Here is a 15,692-nt window from a genome sequence, read left to right on the forward strand (position 1 = left end):
TTACTGCCATTTAACATGTGTGTAACTGATTTGGTCTTTGAAAAGTCCTTAGCTTAAATCTATCTTCCTCACTATAGCAAAGATTTCCTGAGGGTTGGGAGCTTGGTTGTACTTCCTAGAGGGTCCAGTTAAGCCAGCATATCTTATGCACCCACTGCATTTTGAACATCTGTGTAATCATCAAATTAGTAACCAGAGGCCTATGCCCAGCCAGCAGGTCTGCCGTCCCCTTCCCAGAGTGGTTATCTCATGTGGCTTCTCCTCCATTCTATGGGCACTGGGCTGCATACCTAGTGCAGGGAACAGCTGCTCCGGTCTCAAAGCCCACGTCCTGAGATGCAGGCAACGGCCATTCCCTCTACCCTGTTGTCAGTCCTAATTCCACCTGGCTGTCTGCCCTTAAAGTGCGCCTAGAAAAGGGCTCTGGGTGCGGTCTATAGAGCCTCCCTACTCACTGTGCTGAGGACTGCTCAACCATGGACACCGTGTGCACTTCTCCTGGGGGTTCTGGTTAAGGAGCCCTTGCAAGCAGTCATGTGGGCTGACACAGCCTCTCCTCTTCTGCTGCTGAGTGTGGTCCTACTGGCATGGGACTGTGAAATCCCCACGGCCATCAGTGAACTGCAGGGACAGTTAACCTGAGTACAGATGACACACTTGGCATAGCAGAGAAGAAGGAGGGGCACTGGATGCTGATGCTGATGTCAGCACTGGGACTGTACCTGGACATCTCACGTTAGGAAGTAACTCTGCCCTTCAGCGGAAAGACTCCTGACTAATGGTCTCCAGTCATGACATGTATTAATCACAGCAGCAGCAGTAATAGCACACTTTCATAATTTGCTAGGCACGTGCTAAGCCCTGGAAATATAGTCTCTCTAATCCCCCAGGCAATCCTGTATGTGAACATCATGATCCTTAAGCCAGATTCCAACAATGTGCCTGAGCTAGTAAGTAGGGAGCCGAGGTTTGCACCCAGGTGGCCTGACTTTAAAAGCGATCCTGTCCATGCTATATATTGAGTGTCCAAGCCCCTAGCCCTTCCTCTTCATACCCTCCTGGCAAACACAGTAACGTACCCCAGCACCTGTGAAGTTTCAGAGATGAATGAGACTCAGATGATCTGGTCATTACTGCAGCAAAGCAAATCAGTGACAGAGCCAGGGCTGGAAGAGCCCTTTCCACAGAGGTGGAGCTGAGGAACTGGCCAGCCCCAGACAGATCCAGCAGCCGGGAAGATATGCACTCACCAGGCGGGCTGACTGCTGCTTCTCCTGGTCAGCACTGCCCTCCTCTGCAGGCAGGGCTGCTGTCAAGTGCTTGGCAGCTGCCTCTCTTTCCTGCTTCACCACCTGGAACAGCTCATCCTGGACTGTGGCCTGCTCCTGTCTGAACCTAGGCCGGAAGAGAGGGGAGAGGCAGATGCAGAAGGCACAACTGGCAGAACATCAGCAGGGAAAGGTGTGATCCTGTTCACTTCAGCGGGCCCAGCAGGGCTGGGATATATGGCTGATGGAACTCTGAGGCTGCCCAGGAAAAGAAGGCCTCAGAGTTCAGACATCAGGACAGCTCCCAAAGCCAGGATAGGGTGACTCAGCATAGGGCAGGATGGGATTGCTGGCCACCAGGTGAGGAATCAAGCAGCCATGTGCTCAATGAGAGCCTCACAGCCAGGCTGAATCCCGTGTAAACCCCTCCCCTTCAGAGCAAGGGTGCTGGATGGGGAGCCCCAACTTCCTCTTGGCACCATCTGAAGATAGCCTGAGGCTTCAGCCGTGCTTTGCTTTGAACACTTAACTTGTATGCTCCCACCCTTTGACCTATTCTGGGCATTCTGCCTAGGAAAAGAATCCTAACAGAGAAAACTAACTGTTAGCGCTAAGATGCTCTTAGATACTGTTTATCTAAAAGCTATTTACTTTAAAAATACAAGAAACCTAAATGTACAACCATCAAGATCAAGCTAAATAAAATATCACATTATCATACCATGGTATACTGCACTACCAATGGAGAATATACTCTTTGACTTATCTATCTGTTGAATCTAAAATGAGAACAAGTAAACAATATACTTGGCAATAAAATATTTATAAAGCAGGTGTAACTAATGGAAAATATAATCTAAGTGAAAAAAGCAAGATGCAAAATCACATATGGCTTTAAAAAACTAATCCTGAACTAAGGGAAAGAAGGCATGTGAAACAGACTCCAAAATATTAACAGTGGTTGTACTCAGATAATGAGCCTATGGGGATTTCTTTCATTTTCTATATTTTCTGAATCTTTCATTAGCATATATTACTTAAACATTTTAAAATTGTTTAACAGTATCCAAAAAGAGATGGGGGAAGAGTGCAGGTTACTCTGAGAGGGGCCTCTTAGGAGTAGGGAGGGTAAATTCTTAGGGTGTGGGTCTTAACCCAGCATGGGGGACTCATTGGAGGGCCAAAGCCCCGACTGTGGCAGCCACTGGGCCACAAGTTACCTCTTTGGGTCTTCTGTCCACACAGAGGCCAGCTTCCCCAGGGGTGCCGAGGAAGCCAGCTGGTGACAACTGCAGTCGGCAGTTGCTGAGCACTCTGCGTGCCAGGCACCATGCTTCCGCACCTTCTGTGCATCAGCTTTGTAAATCATGGCAACACCCTGTTAGAGGCACTCTTCTTAGCCCTTCTTAGACACAATGACTTTCCCAGATGACTAGGGGGTCACAGAGTTGGGATATCGGTACATACATATCCAATCAGGATGTCGATTAAGGCCTCTGCCTTAACCACTTTTCTACAAGTCCTCAGGGGACGGGAAGCAGGTCTCATTTCAGAGATGTGGCTGGCTCTCAGGATCCTGGCCTGGCTGACAGGAAGTCACCAATATCCTGGAGCCAGTCTATCAGTTAGAACTGTGAGGGTTCCACTTTCTTCATCTGTCTAAAAACACACCTATAGGTGCACGCACACGCACGCACGCGCGGGCACACACACACACACACACACACACACACACACACACACACAGAGGACGGTCACTTGCTGTTTAGTCCAAGCTTTTCAAAATGAATTTTTAAAAACCCGCTTGTAGGGCTGGGGATTTAGCTCAGTGGCAAAAGCGCCTGCCTGGCAAGTGCAAGGTCATGAGTTCGGTTCCCGGTACCGGAGAAAAACAAAAAAAAAACAAACAAAAAAAAAACCCGCTTGTAGTAATCAGCTCCCTTGGGCCCCTGGTGGAATGTCTTCATCTGTAAAATAGGACCAGTGTCACCTATACCACAGGGTTGTCCCTTACCACAGGGCTGTCCCTCAACACAAGAGAGATAAAACACATAACACAAAACTTCCAGGGCCCCAGCAGGGAGCGCACCAGTGAGAAGGAACGAGGCCTCAGGCGGAGCACGGCACTGGTGGTGGGCACTCGGGCTCACCTCTTGAGATCCTCCTTCACTGCTGAGGGCTGCCGGCCACCACTTGTCTCGGACCCAGGCAGTTTGGGTTCTGCAAAGAAAATGAAAAAAGAATCCTGTCAGAAAGCAAAGGGTTCAGGGACACACCCCCACCTAGGAAGGTGCCCCTTCAGAACAGTGTGCCCCACAGGTGGACATGCCCCCCACAGAGAAGCATGCCCCACAGACAGACAAATGAGCCCCAGCAGACAGAAGAGGGACTGGCCCTTAATTCAAGCAGCCTGTTGACCCTAAGCTTCTTCTTGTGCCCCAGAGGACAAGATCTCTCTGCAGCAGGTGCTAACAGCATGGGGCTTACAGCCACTCTACGCAGTGTTCCAAATCCATCCCTATTCATTCAATCATGATTTGGAATCTGGGTCACATCCGAAACACAGGCCAGACGTGGCTGGCAGGAGCCAGCTCTGCTCCATGAGAACAGCCTGCTAGGTCTCGCTTTTGGCATAGGGACAGGCGAGGACAGAAGGCTCCTTAAGTTTTGCTTCCTTTAGTACCTGCTGTAGTTTGAGATTTAATTGCTATTCTGAGAGTATTAAGAGATGAGGCTTTGGGGGGTTATTAGGTGGGGATGAGGTCACCAGGCTGGGGCCCACAATGGCATCCGTGGATTTTTAAGAAGAGGAAGAGACACCTAAACTTACACGCTTGCTCTGTCTCACTGTGTGCTATCCCGAGTCCTCACCAGCTAGGGAACCCTCAACAAGCGTGGCTCATCAATCAGAATGGGGTCCCAGCCTGCAGAACTGTAAGAAGCTTCTCTTCATGAACTAGCCAGCCTGAGGTGATTCATTACAGTAACAGAAAACAAACTAATCCAATATCCAATTTCTGATCCTGAATGTGGCAACATCCCATATTAAACCTAATTATACCATAACCTGTATCATGTCTAGCATCCTTACGTTGTTACAGCAGGTCTACCTCCTTCGGTCATCATGAATTTGGCGATTTCCAAGCAAATCCACTTTACTCTCTCTACTACCTGGTGCCCTGAATGCTGCTATGCTCCCTTCCCCTCTGGCCACTGCCCTTCCAAATGTTCTGTCAGGCAAAGCTCAGCACATCTTGTGATGTCCTCCCCATCCACTGCTGGTTTCTGCTGCAGTATCCACCAGAACTGCACAGGTGGGAGGGAAGCAGCTGGCTCTGGGAGGGAGGACTGAGCCTTTGCTCTTCCACCCCAGCTTCCAAGGCACCCATCCAAGAGGCATTTCCGAGACAGGCCAGCCCGTGACTTGCGCTGGCTCGCATAGGGACAGCTAGGCACAACTCCAACCTAGAGAAGACACACCTCACATGCTCTGCAGGAACACGCCAGACTCTACAGAGACTGAAAAGTGAGTAGACCATTGCCAGGAGCCTATTGTCCTATTTTGACATTAATGCTCCTCATTCTTATTTCCCACAGCTTCACTGAGGTACGATTTATGGTATTTATTTTTGCTTTTGATATACTCTTCCTATTTTACAACTAACAAAATAATACACCTACCCACTGTTAACAATGTGGCACCAATCTACACTCCTTCCTTGCCGGTAGGATTCAGCCAGCTTCCCTGTTTCCCTGGCAACTATTGGTTTAATATGTGTGTCTTCAATTATTAGCAAAGTCAAAAGTCTCATCATATAAACATCAGACCATTTGCACCATTTCTACTGTGTTCTCTTAAAGATCTCTTCATACATTAAGATTACCAGTACTTTGTTAAATTCCGTATTTTGCCTCGCTTATTGTCCATTCCTCAGCTTTTTTTAAAATCATCTCTAATTTCAGATAGTCAATTTTCTAGTTTTGTTCTTTAATTTAAGGTTTCTTCACTTGACGTAGCGCTTAGAAAATCCATTTTATTTTTATGGTTTCAATTCTTACACTTACATCTTTTATTTCCTCCGGCATTTATTTAGGGGTATGGTGTGAGATGAGGATTTAATTTTAACTTCTTTTTCTAACCTTGTTCCATCACTAAAATAAATGCAAAAACTGATTTTAAGAGTTAAAGCTGCCTTAAAATGAGTCTACTTCAAGGCAGTCCATTTGTCTTAAATCTTCTTCAGGATTCAGAAACTCAAAACTCTCACTCATTACTTCAACTGCAAAATATTTTGTTATAATTAAAACCACACAACAAACAAACTACTACTTTTTTCTTCTTTTTAAAATTCTGAACCCAGGGGGCAAGGGAGATAGCTCAGTAACACAGTGCCTGCCTGGCAAGTGCAAGGTCCTGAGTTCGATTCCTGATACCAAAAAAATAAAAATAAAAATAAAAAATAAAATTCTGAACACAAATTGGAAGCAACTGCATCTTTCATTCCAGAACAGAAGCTGATATGTCATATAGTTGGCAGTTTTTGCTTTTTTCACTACTTTCTCCTTCTCACTGATAAATCTATGAAATCTATCACTGATAAATGTTGGGTCAAGTTAGATCTTTCTTTAACCCCTCTTATTATTGGACTACAGATGGGTCATAGAAATTAAGCTTTTCGATAAAATACAGGGGCATGTGTATTTTAGGGCTTGTAGGGCTTTCAAGAATCTCACTTGGCCCCCTCAAAAAGATTCAGGATGAGTCCTGTCCAGGTAGAAGGGCTCAGCTACCTGCGGAAGCCCTGAGGCAGGCAGCATGAGGCACAGGTATGAGACTGCCTTGCCTGGCTGGTGCTTCCGGGCCTTGAGGATGAATGCAGAGCTTTCTAGCCACTGCGTGGACCAAACTGATCATCCTTTCTACTTTGTATTCCAGAGACAGTAAACTGCTTTTAGGTTACCAAACAGGCCAGGCCATGCCACACCTCTGGGCCTCTAAGTTCACCTGTAACCGGACCCACCACCATCCTATCTGTCCAAATCCAGGGAGCCCCTCCTGGAAGATAAGCCCGCTCTACACTGTCCTGGACCTCAGGCAAGGTAGCCCTCTCGTGCTGTGATACAAGTCACAACCTGGAGGGAAGCACATCTGGGCCTTAATTAGGGCTGCATGGACCCCAAGGGAGGGGTCCCACTGCCACTGTGTCACGTGCAGACCGTAGATGGTGAAGATCAGGAGAAATGACAAGACTGGGTGAGGCCATGTGCATGATGACACTATGGTGAACGGCATCCACTGTGACACTATCTATCCTCTGTCAAGGCATGGCTCCTCCAGCCAGTCCCCAAGGAGGACACCCGAGGGGCCGGGCTTAGGTTAGAGTCACTGAGGCTAAGAATGGCTCTGTGTCTCTTAGAATCCATAAAGCAGTTTCTTACCTGAGTTGTCAGAGCACGTCCTTCTGCCTCATTTTCTCCACGTGGAGAAACTACAACAGAGTGAGGGAAAACAGTCTGGTCCAGACCACAGAAGCCCCGAATATTCCCACACCATGCAGCCAGCATCACGCCAAGCCACATCTGTCAGCAAGAGAACCACGCTCTTAGGAAAGCATGAGCATACCAGACTCGCTTACATCACCCGGCAGCGGAGTAGCCACATGAGCAGTCAGACATTGTCGTCTATCCCTCCTTTCCCAGCTCCCTAGCCCCAGAGCTGCTGTGCCCACCATACCTTGCTGGGTTGCTATGCAGCCTCGGTCCAGAGTTGCAGGCGGAGGGGCTGGATGCTGGCCTTCTGCGGGCAGGCCGGGATCCTTCATGCGGTGGACCACATTCTCAGACAGCTACGGGAAGGATTGAGGAATCAGAAAAGAGGGACAGGACAAAGCTATACCACAGGAACTCCTGGCTGTTAGGACTCCCTTTATTCATGCTCCAGACTTCCTGAACAGTCTCCTCCAGACAAACGCTGATAATCTCATTCTGTGCAAAAGCCTCCTATGGTGCCCAGTGCCCCCCAGGTCAATGGCCAACTGCCTGGTGTGCCAAGCCTGCCACACTGCATGCCCCCAGCTCTGCAGCTGCACTTCCCACCGCGCCTCCCCATGCCCTGGCCTCGGTGCCACTTGAGTTCTCTCTTCTCACCTCCTCTGAAGGCACAGGCTGTCCCTCTGAGCATGATGAGCCCTCGCTTCCCACCCCATCCACCTCCACCACCCCTAGTTGCACTCTTCCGTGAAGGGTGACACAGGGACAGCATCAGAGTGAAGCATCGTTCACCGCTCCCTTTAACCCACCGTAATGCAGGTACCTCTCCAGGTGGCACTGTACCTCCTGCCAGCCACCCTGACAGTCAGTACACAGCGTGAGGGCCAGGGCTGTATCTCCCTCGCCCCTGTACACCCTCTAGTGCCACACAGAGCAGATAATCAAAATACTTCTTGACTCATTTCACCTTAGTTCCTCTAACGAAGACTGGATAACCAAAACTCTCATTCATTTCAGGGAAAGTGAAATAGGCATAAGGGTGTCATAAAACAGTTTACTGAGATGAAATAGCAAGCTAGGGATAAATCTAGAATAAAAACCCTTAAGAGTTCACTTCAGTAAATATTTATTAAGTGCCTAATATGTGCAAGGCATCATAAAGCACAGTGGAGGGGAAGACATTAAACATGACTTTAAGACAAAAGACATGATCAGCAATTCTACTTCCACATATCTGAGAAAAATACTCCCCTGTGTACACAAAGGCATGTAAAAGGAGGCTCACTGTGGCACTAGTGGAAAAAGACAAGATCTGGAAAAACATAAATATCCAACAATAGGGAACTAGTTAAAGAAGTCTTAGTGTGTACATTCTGAAATCTGGAATCTTTAGAAAGAATGAGGGAAGACATGTACACACAATTGGGGAAGGATGGATAGGATAGGATGTGTTAAGTCACAGAGTTCTTTGTACATCTCTATTATGTAAAAAGACAGACACAGTTATTAAAATGCAGGTGAACATAATTCTGGCTGTGAGTAAATAACACATGTCCACATTTACAAATGCAAGTGTGCATCTGAATCGTCACATGTGTGCATGTGGATCTGCTCAGAGAGGAATCTATAGCAGCACTGACCATGGCACTCACAGGGTTGTGCACCATAAGCGGGTAAGAGCAGCAGAGGCAAGACTCTCTCCTTGGGGTCTATGGGTCTTAATTCAGTTTCCGTGTGTGTGTGCATGTGTGTGTGTTCATTTTTTTTTTACCACAAATGTTTATTTAGTAACTAAAGACTATAATAATGATTGAGTCCCTCTGCAAATCCAATAGCTAAGGAATGACATAGAGTAAGACCAGACACACATATCAATGGGAAGGAACACTGACTCCAGCAGGGATGCCCTCTGGTTTGGACAGGGCTCATGTGTTGAAGTGTGGTCCTCAGGTACAATGGAGAGAGGCATTGGGACCCTCAGGAAGTAAGCCTGGGGAAGGCTGTTACTGCCCCTCCCCTCTCTGGCTTGTGGTCTGGGGATGTGATTACACCTTCTCTTATGTGCTCCCACTTGCCACAGTGATCCCACCCACCATGAAACTCTGCAGCCAAGGGACCCTCCCCAGAGCCAGAATCATGCCATTGGACCTTCAGCCTCCAAGCTGTAAGATAAGTAAACCTTTTTTCTTTATAAGTACCCAGCATCAAGTATTTTATTAGAGTAACAGAAAACAGAATAGTGTAGAAGCCAAGACAAATTCAACCAGGGAAAATAGAGCCCTTTCAATAAATGATGTGGGAACAACATAATATCCACATACCAAAGAATAAAGCTGAATACCTACCTCATACCACACATAAAAACTAACTGAAAAAAGATCACTGACCTAAGTGTAAGACTAAAACAATAAAATTCTTAGAAGAAAACATAGGGCTAAATCTTACTGACTTTGTGTTGGCAATGGACTTGTAGATATGACACCAAAAGTACAAGCAACTAAAGAAAAAAATGGATGTATTGGACTTCATCAAAGTAAAGCTTTGTTTATCAAAAGACATAACCAAGCCAGACATGATGGCACACACCTGTAATTCTGACTACTCAGGAAGCGGAGGCAGGTGGATGACAAATTCATGGCCAGCCTAGGCAATGTAGTAAAACCGTATCTCAAAATTTTAAAAAATAAGAAAGTTCTCGGTGACAGAATGCTTGTCTAGCCAGTGTGAATCCCTGAGTTCAACTGCCACTACCACAAAAACAAACAAAGCAAAACTACAATCAAGCAACTGAAGACAACCCACAGAATGGGGCAAAATATCTGCAAACCATATAGCTGATAAGGAATGTGTATCTAAAATAGACAAAAAACTCCCACAAACCATGATCCAAGAAAAATAACCCCATTTAAAAACTGCTGCTATGACTTGCTAAGTGTGCTTCAAAGGTCCACATGGTAAAGCTTGGGTTCCAGGGTGGCACCACTGGGAGGTGCCAGAGCCTTCAGGACTTGGTGGTCCTTGGCAGTCCTCAGGTGGTTGAGGATTTGTCCTTGAAGGGGATGTAGGCCCCCTCTCTTCTCTCTTTGCTTTTGCTTTCTTTGGCTCATGAGAAAGCAATGTGCTTTGTCATTTATTCCTGTCTGATGTGCCACCCCTGCCATAAGCTCAAAACAATAATGCCAACCAAGCATGGGGTACAACCTCCAAATGGAGCCAAAATAAACATTTTTTTCTCCATAAATTAACTACCTCAGGTGTTTCATCACAGTCATGTGAAATGATCAGAAATTTCTCCAAAGATACATAAATGGCCCAAAAAGTACATCAAAAGATGCTTGACATCATCAGTTACTAGGGAAAAGCAACATCCACCCACAATGACACACTGCTTTAAAACCACCAGGACAGCCACAATCAAAAATTCAAACCATGAGGGCCAGCAAGGCTACAGAGAGATCAGGACACTCACACACTGCTGGTGGGGATGTAAAAGAATACAGCCGTTCCAGTAAACACCCTGGAAGTTCTTCAAAGGATAAACACAGAGCTACTATGAAATCCAGCAATTCCACTCCTAGGTATACACTGGAAAGAAATAAAAGCATGTGAAAACGTGTACACGAGTGTTCAGATCATGACAGTGGCCGAAAGTGGAAACAACCCAAATGCTTATCAACTGAGTGGATAAGGAAAGTGAAGTGTATCTATAAAATGCAACATTATTCAATCACTAAAAGGAATGAAATGTTGATACATACCACAACATGGATGAACCTTATAAACATGCTAAGTGAAAGTCATCAGACACAAAAGGCTACATCCTACTGGTATACTTATACAATATGTGTAAACTAGGTAAATCTCTATATACAGAAAGTAGAATTATGGTTGCCTTGAGCTTAGGGGGTGTATAGTCAGCTTTCCCGTCGCTGAAACACAATTCCCAACACCTGCGACTTAAAGATTTTTTTCGGCTCACAGTTTCAGTGGATTCAGTCAGTGGTCAGCCAGCTCCTAAACAGAAGACATGTTGAAAGCCCATGGCAGAGGAAAACTCACTCACACTATGGCAGCCAGGAAGTAGAGGGAGAGGAGAAGAACCAAGGACAAGAAGACACCCTTCCGGGTCAGGCTCCAGGGACCTGAGCTCACCTCTGAACTTTTGGGGAACATTCTAGATTCAAACCACAACAGGGGAATAGGGAGACTGAGAGCAGATAAACATAGATGGCTGAGGCGGGGAGGTGAAAATGTTATAAAAATGATTTTGGTATGGCTGTACACACCTAGAGGTAGCACAGTAGTAGAGAACTTGCCTTGCATACACAGGCCCTGAGATTGAGCCTAGCCCCGAAAAAAAAAAGTGTACTTTACAAGAATGAATTGTATGGCATGTAAATCATATTTCAAAGTTGTTATAAAAAGTGAGTTAGAAACACAGAACATCAAAGACAAAAATGAACAGACCAGGTAAGGCATAACTCAAAAACAGCAAAAGGAGATGTCCCTGTGGCTGGACATGCCAAGGAAAGTAAGTCTGTGAGGGTTCCCAAAGGCAGGTGCATCATTCAGATGAAAGGGAAGCTACAGTGCAAGGGCAGTCGTGGGGATGAGGGGCTCAAATCAAACATGGTGCAGAGCAGAACAGAAGGAATGCTGTATGTGTGGAACAGAGACACAGGCAGACAAGACCAGCAAGTCCACAGCCCTATGTCCATTTTGGAAGGGACAGGTTGTTAAGCTGCTCCTGCATAAAACTGGCCAGAAAGAAGTATCCTGTGCTCATGGCAGAGGACCCAAAGCACAGTGGGGAGATGTGAGCAGCTTCTGAGTGAAGAAATAACAGGAGGAAACACTTTACAAGCTGGACTGGCAGTCCATAAGGAACAGAACAGAGTCAGGAGCAGGCCCTTGATCATGAAGTGGCAAAGGCCACTTCAGCAGCACAGAATGAAGGCCTGGTGGCTGTCTTGACTGTAGGGAGTGAAGGAGAACACAGGATTCAAGAAGAAAAAGTTTTGATCCTAAGTTAATGGAAGAACTTGGGTGAAAATGACAGAAGTTAAAAAAAGAAGAATCTATTTTGAGAAGGAAGAACATTAGTTTGATTGTAGGAGGATCACAAGTTCGAGGTTAGCCTGGGCAACTTAGCGAGACCATGTCTCAAAATACCATTTTTTAAAGAACTGGGGATATAGCTCAATAGTAAAGTGCTTGCCCAGCATGCTCAAGGCCCTGAGTTCAATATCTAGTTTTTTAAAAATACTCATATTATAGAAGAAAAAGAGCTTTCAAGAGCTCGTGGCTTTACTCTTTTTTGAGCTGTAGCAGTAAGTACTATAATGATTGACACACTGGGAAGTGAACAATAAACTCAAAAGCACGGCCCCAGACCTGGAGACAGCTCTCACTAGGGTTAGCTCCATACCGCAGGTCAACACAGTGACTGGGCGGGGTGTGAGGTGACAGTGAGGGAAAGTGGGGGACGCTGTGCCAGTACGCAGGAGGAACACAGCTGAGTGGAGAGAGGGTCTGGGCATCCTAACAGGGGCCAAAACCTGCCCACAAGAGCTGCCTCACATTTGCAGGGAATTCTGTGAACTAGTTAACTTCATGATGGCAGTTTGAGGTTGGTCATGGAAGGGAGTATTTCCACCACAGAACCAGCCAATACTCTACTACAAAGCAGGGCCCTTTCTTGGGGAGGGCAGGTATCATTAATTTACCAGCACCCCAGTGGACACCACTCAACTCCAGAGTAGGCCCTATGAAAAGATACCAGTCCTTTGGGACATAGAGTGTGTACTCTGAGGGTGGACAGCAGTCCTGGGATCATGTGGGTGTGGGTGAGGCACTGATGACACATGAGACCTGCTTGAAAGAGGCAGAGACAGCTGGCAATGTCCAATCCACACTGTGGAGAAGGGCCAGGTGACAGGAAGAGCAGGCCTTGACAGGAGGAGACTCAACCATGTGACACAAAGTCCAGGCCATGATAGGAGGAGATTTGACCACGTGACAGGAAGAGCAGACCCTGCACATGCAGAGCAAGCTCCAATCAGGCAGCCCCTGTGGGAACCAGAGCAAGCAGTCTAGCCAAGAACAAATAAACAAGGGTACCCTAACCACACTCCACTTCGCTCATCAAGTACTTATTAAGCACCACCTCTGTGACAGCAATGTTCTAGAAACAGCTGGTAATAGCAAAGAAGACAGTGTCTTTGCCTTCATGGAGCTAATGGAAGATGAGCTACAATAAACAAGTAAACAAATAGTCTCACATATTCTGTATCATCTAACCAAAACCATGATCAATGTAAAACACAACATCATTTTACTGGCCTGATGAAACACAAAAAAACTGATAAAATTAACATTCCATCTGGTATATGGCATCCTATTTCAGAAATGTTAAGCCATGTTTTAAAAAGCCAGCGAAGATGTGACAAGTGTTATGAAAGAATAAATAAAAGCTAGGCTTGGTAGCACACTTCTATAATCTGAGATACTCAAGAGGCTGAGGCAGGAGGATCGTAACTTTGAGGCCACCCTTGGCAAAATAAATAAATAAATAAAGGCCTGGGAATGCAGCTCAGTGGCAGAACACTCACCTAGCATGGATGAGGCCTTGGGTTCATTCCCTAGTACCACGAAAGGAACGGAAGGGAGGGAGGCGGGAGGAAAGGACAGAGGTAAGGGAGGGAGGGAGACTACTTAAGTGACGAGATCAGACAGGGCAAGGAGCACAGGAAGCCACCTGTGCAGAACGCCACCTCAAGAAAACGATGTCTGCAACTACAGGAAGACCCCACACTTGCACAAGCAGCCCCAACAACACGCACATCTGAAGACCCAGCTCCGGCAGAGGGAGAACAAGTCAGTGTCTGAGAAGACTGAGTCTGACGAGTCAGCAGGCGTCACTGACAGAGGTCAAAGTGGAGGACAGCACGGAGGAGAAGGAGGCCAGGTGACCGGACCAGAGGGCAGCAACAGCAAGCCCAAGTAGGGCAGGGCAGAACAAGAGGAAAGTTCAAACCTGACCAAGGACAAGAGGCCACCACCTCGAGGCTCCACCCAGGTTAAGTAACGGGCTCAGATTCGCCGGCCCCAGTCCAGGTGGTATCGGCTGAACCACATTGCTTGGTGAGTGAAGGGTTAAGGAAAACATTGGCACAATTCTTCTTGGCAGAGAGAGATTTGTAATATTTTTTAATGTTGCTACAAAATACAGAGAGTAATATTTTTAATCAACAAATATACATACACACACAGTAGTCATGCGAGAATAAACACCATCTGGGGAGTGCTCCCTGCACCAACAGAACCAGAACGGAGGCCTCCAGAGCCACACAGGCTGGGTGCTCGGTGCCATCGGCCCATTGGTCACTGTGCCCTCAAAGCCAGCCAGAGAATGTCCTCTATGGTCAGCAGAGAGGAGCTTCCATCACTGTGTCCCCGGCACCCGGCCTCTCTGAGCGGCACTGTCCTCATCCATGAAAAGGAGACACAGCTGGGTACTAAGTGCTCTGCTGTCCGACAGGCCTGGGTTTGAACCCCAGCTAAGAAGCTTACTTGCTGTGTGACCTTGGGCACGACACTTCCTCTCTCTAGTCAGTTTCTTCATCTGCGAGACGAAAATAATTAATGGCAGAGGCATGGGGCTGCTGTGAGGATTAAACAAAGCAATCTACAGGATGCTGTGGGCATAAAATAAACAGTCGACAGAAGACAGTAAGTGAAACTGCAAAACACGACACTAAGACTAGTTCTAATCCACACTGCACACACACAGGGTGCAAAATAATACACGACTGGGTCAATAATCGCAAGTGGTATTGGGCATGTACTGTAAACCGAGCACTGGGTCTCGGGTCACTTGTGACCTTGACCAAGTCTCTTCTTTCTCCTCTACAATCTGTACAGAATTAAATGGAACAGATTCTTTTCAAGGCATCCTTCAGGTATGATATGCTATAGTTCAAAACTGGACCTGCCCTAGCCCCTAAAACAACAGGGGGATCCCAACAAGATGGGTCTTTTCCTGCCACCACCATGGCATGCTTGGCTGGCACCCTGCAAGTCTCCAGTGACAAGAGGCATCCACAAAGAGCCTCTCTCTCTTCTGCTCTCCAGCCCACAGTCCCCAGTTGCAACCTCTGAGGTCAGGTGTGGGAAGGTGTGCAGACCATGGGTAGCAAAGCCAGAGGCAAGATGGACCAGGGCGGGCCAAAAGCTCATCCAAGTCACAGGTGCCAAGCCCTCACCACTCCACTGTCACCAACACTGCTGGAAACCCAGATCCCTGGCCTTGAGGACCACCAGGCCAGGACCACAACCAAAATGCCGCCCTCACCTACAAGCAGCCGTGAGGTTAGAAGTAAGTTCCCCAAGGAGGGCAGAGGTTTCTTCACTTGACCACACAGGTCCTCAGTAGGTCACATGGTCACCCCACAACTTAAAGGCTGGGGAGAAGGGTGCAGCCTCAGCAAACCCACTGGGTGTTATCAACAACTGAATGGAAGGACAACCACAGAAATGAGTGGGTCCTGATCCTGCTGAGCCAATATAACAAGGATTGGTCAACAGGACCATAGGCTGCAACATCCTTCTTAGACACCAACACAACCTCTGTGTGAACACGGACTCACCCCCTGTGAATCCTCACCATGCCACACCCATTTTCCAGTTGAGGAAACCGAGGCACAGGAAGGTTAAACCCCCCGCCCCAAGCTGTGGATCTGGCAGGGTGCCAGCCCCACTGCAGAGCAGGCTGCCAATCCCTTACCCACACCTCTGCCACTGCAGGAGTCTGTTTCAAGGGCCACAGAATGATAACCCACATCACAACCAAGGGCAGTGCATGTGCTAGACAGCAATCGGAGCTAGAGTGGCTCCCAGGCAGGACAGCACCCACAGAAGCTAAGCAAATAAAAG

At 47.2% G+C, this 15,692-nt stretch overlaps 1 protein-coding gene across 5 annotated transcripts in view; it reads right to left on the reverse strand.

Annotated features, from left to right (window-relative positions):
* Chchd6 (coiled-coil-helix-coiled-coil-helix domain containing 6) overlaps window positions 1–15,692 on the reverse strand; it is a 239,743-nt gene that overhangs the window by 208,788 nt on the left and 15,263 nt on the right. For all 5 annotated transcript variants that reach the window (XM_013515549.1, XM_005387259.2, XM_013515552.1 and 2 more), the window contains exons 2-4: window positions 7,003–7,114; window positions 3,419–3,488; window positions 1,251–1,395 (exon numbers count right to left, since the gene is read on the reverse strand). In XM_013515549.1, coding sequence (XP_013371003.1) covers window positions 1,251–1,395; window positions 3,419–3,488; window positions 7,003–7,114 — 327 coding nt within the window. The remainder of the gene's footprint in view (window positions 1–1,250; window positions 1,396–3,418; window positions 3,489–7,002; window positions 7,115–15,692) is intronic.

The sequence above is a fragment of the Chinchilla lanigera genome, unplaced genomic scaffold (genome assembly GCF_000276665.1).
Source record: "Chinchilla lanigera isolate Chin_1 unplaced genomic scaffold, ChiLan1.0 scaffold00028, whole genome shotgun sequence".
NCBI lineage: Eukaryota > Metazoa > Chordata > Mammalia > Rodentia > Chinchillidae > Chinchilla > Chinchilla lanigera.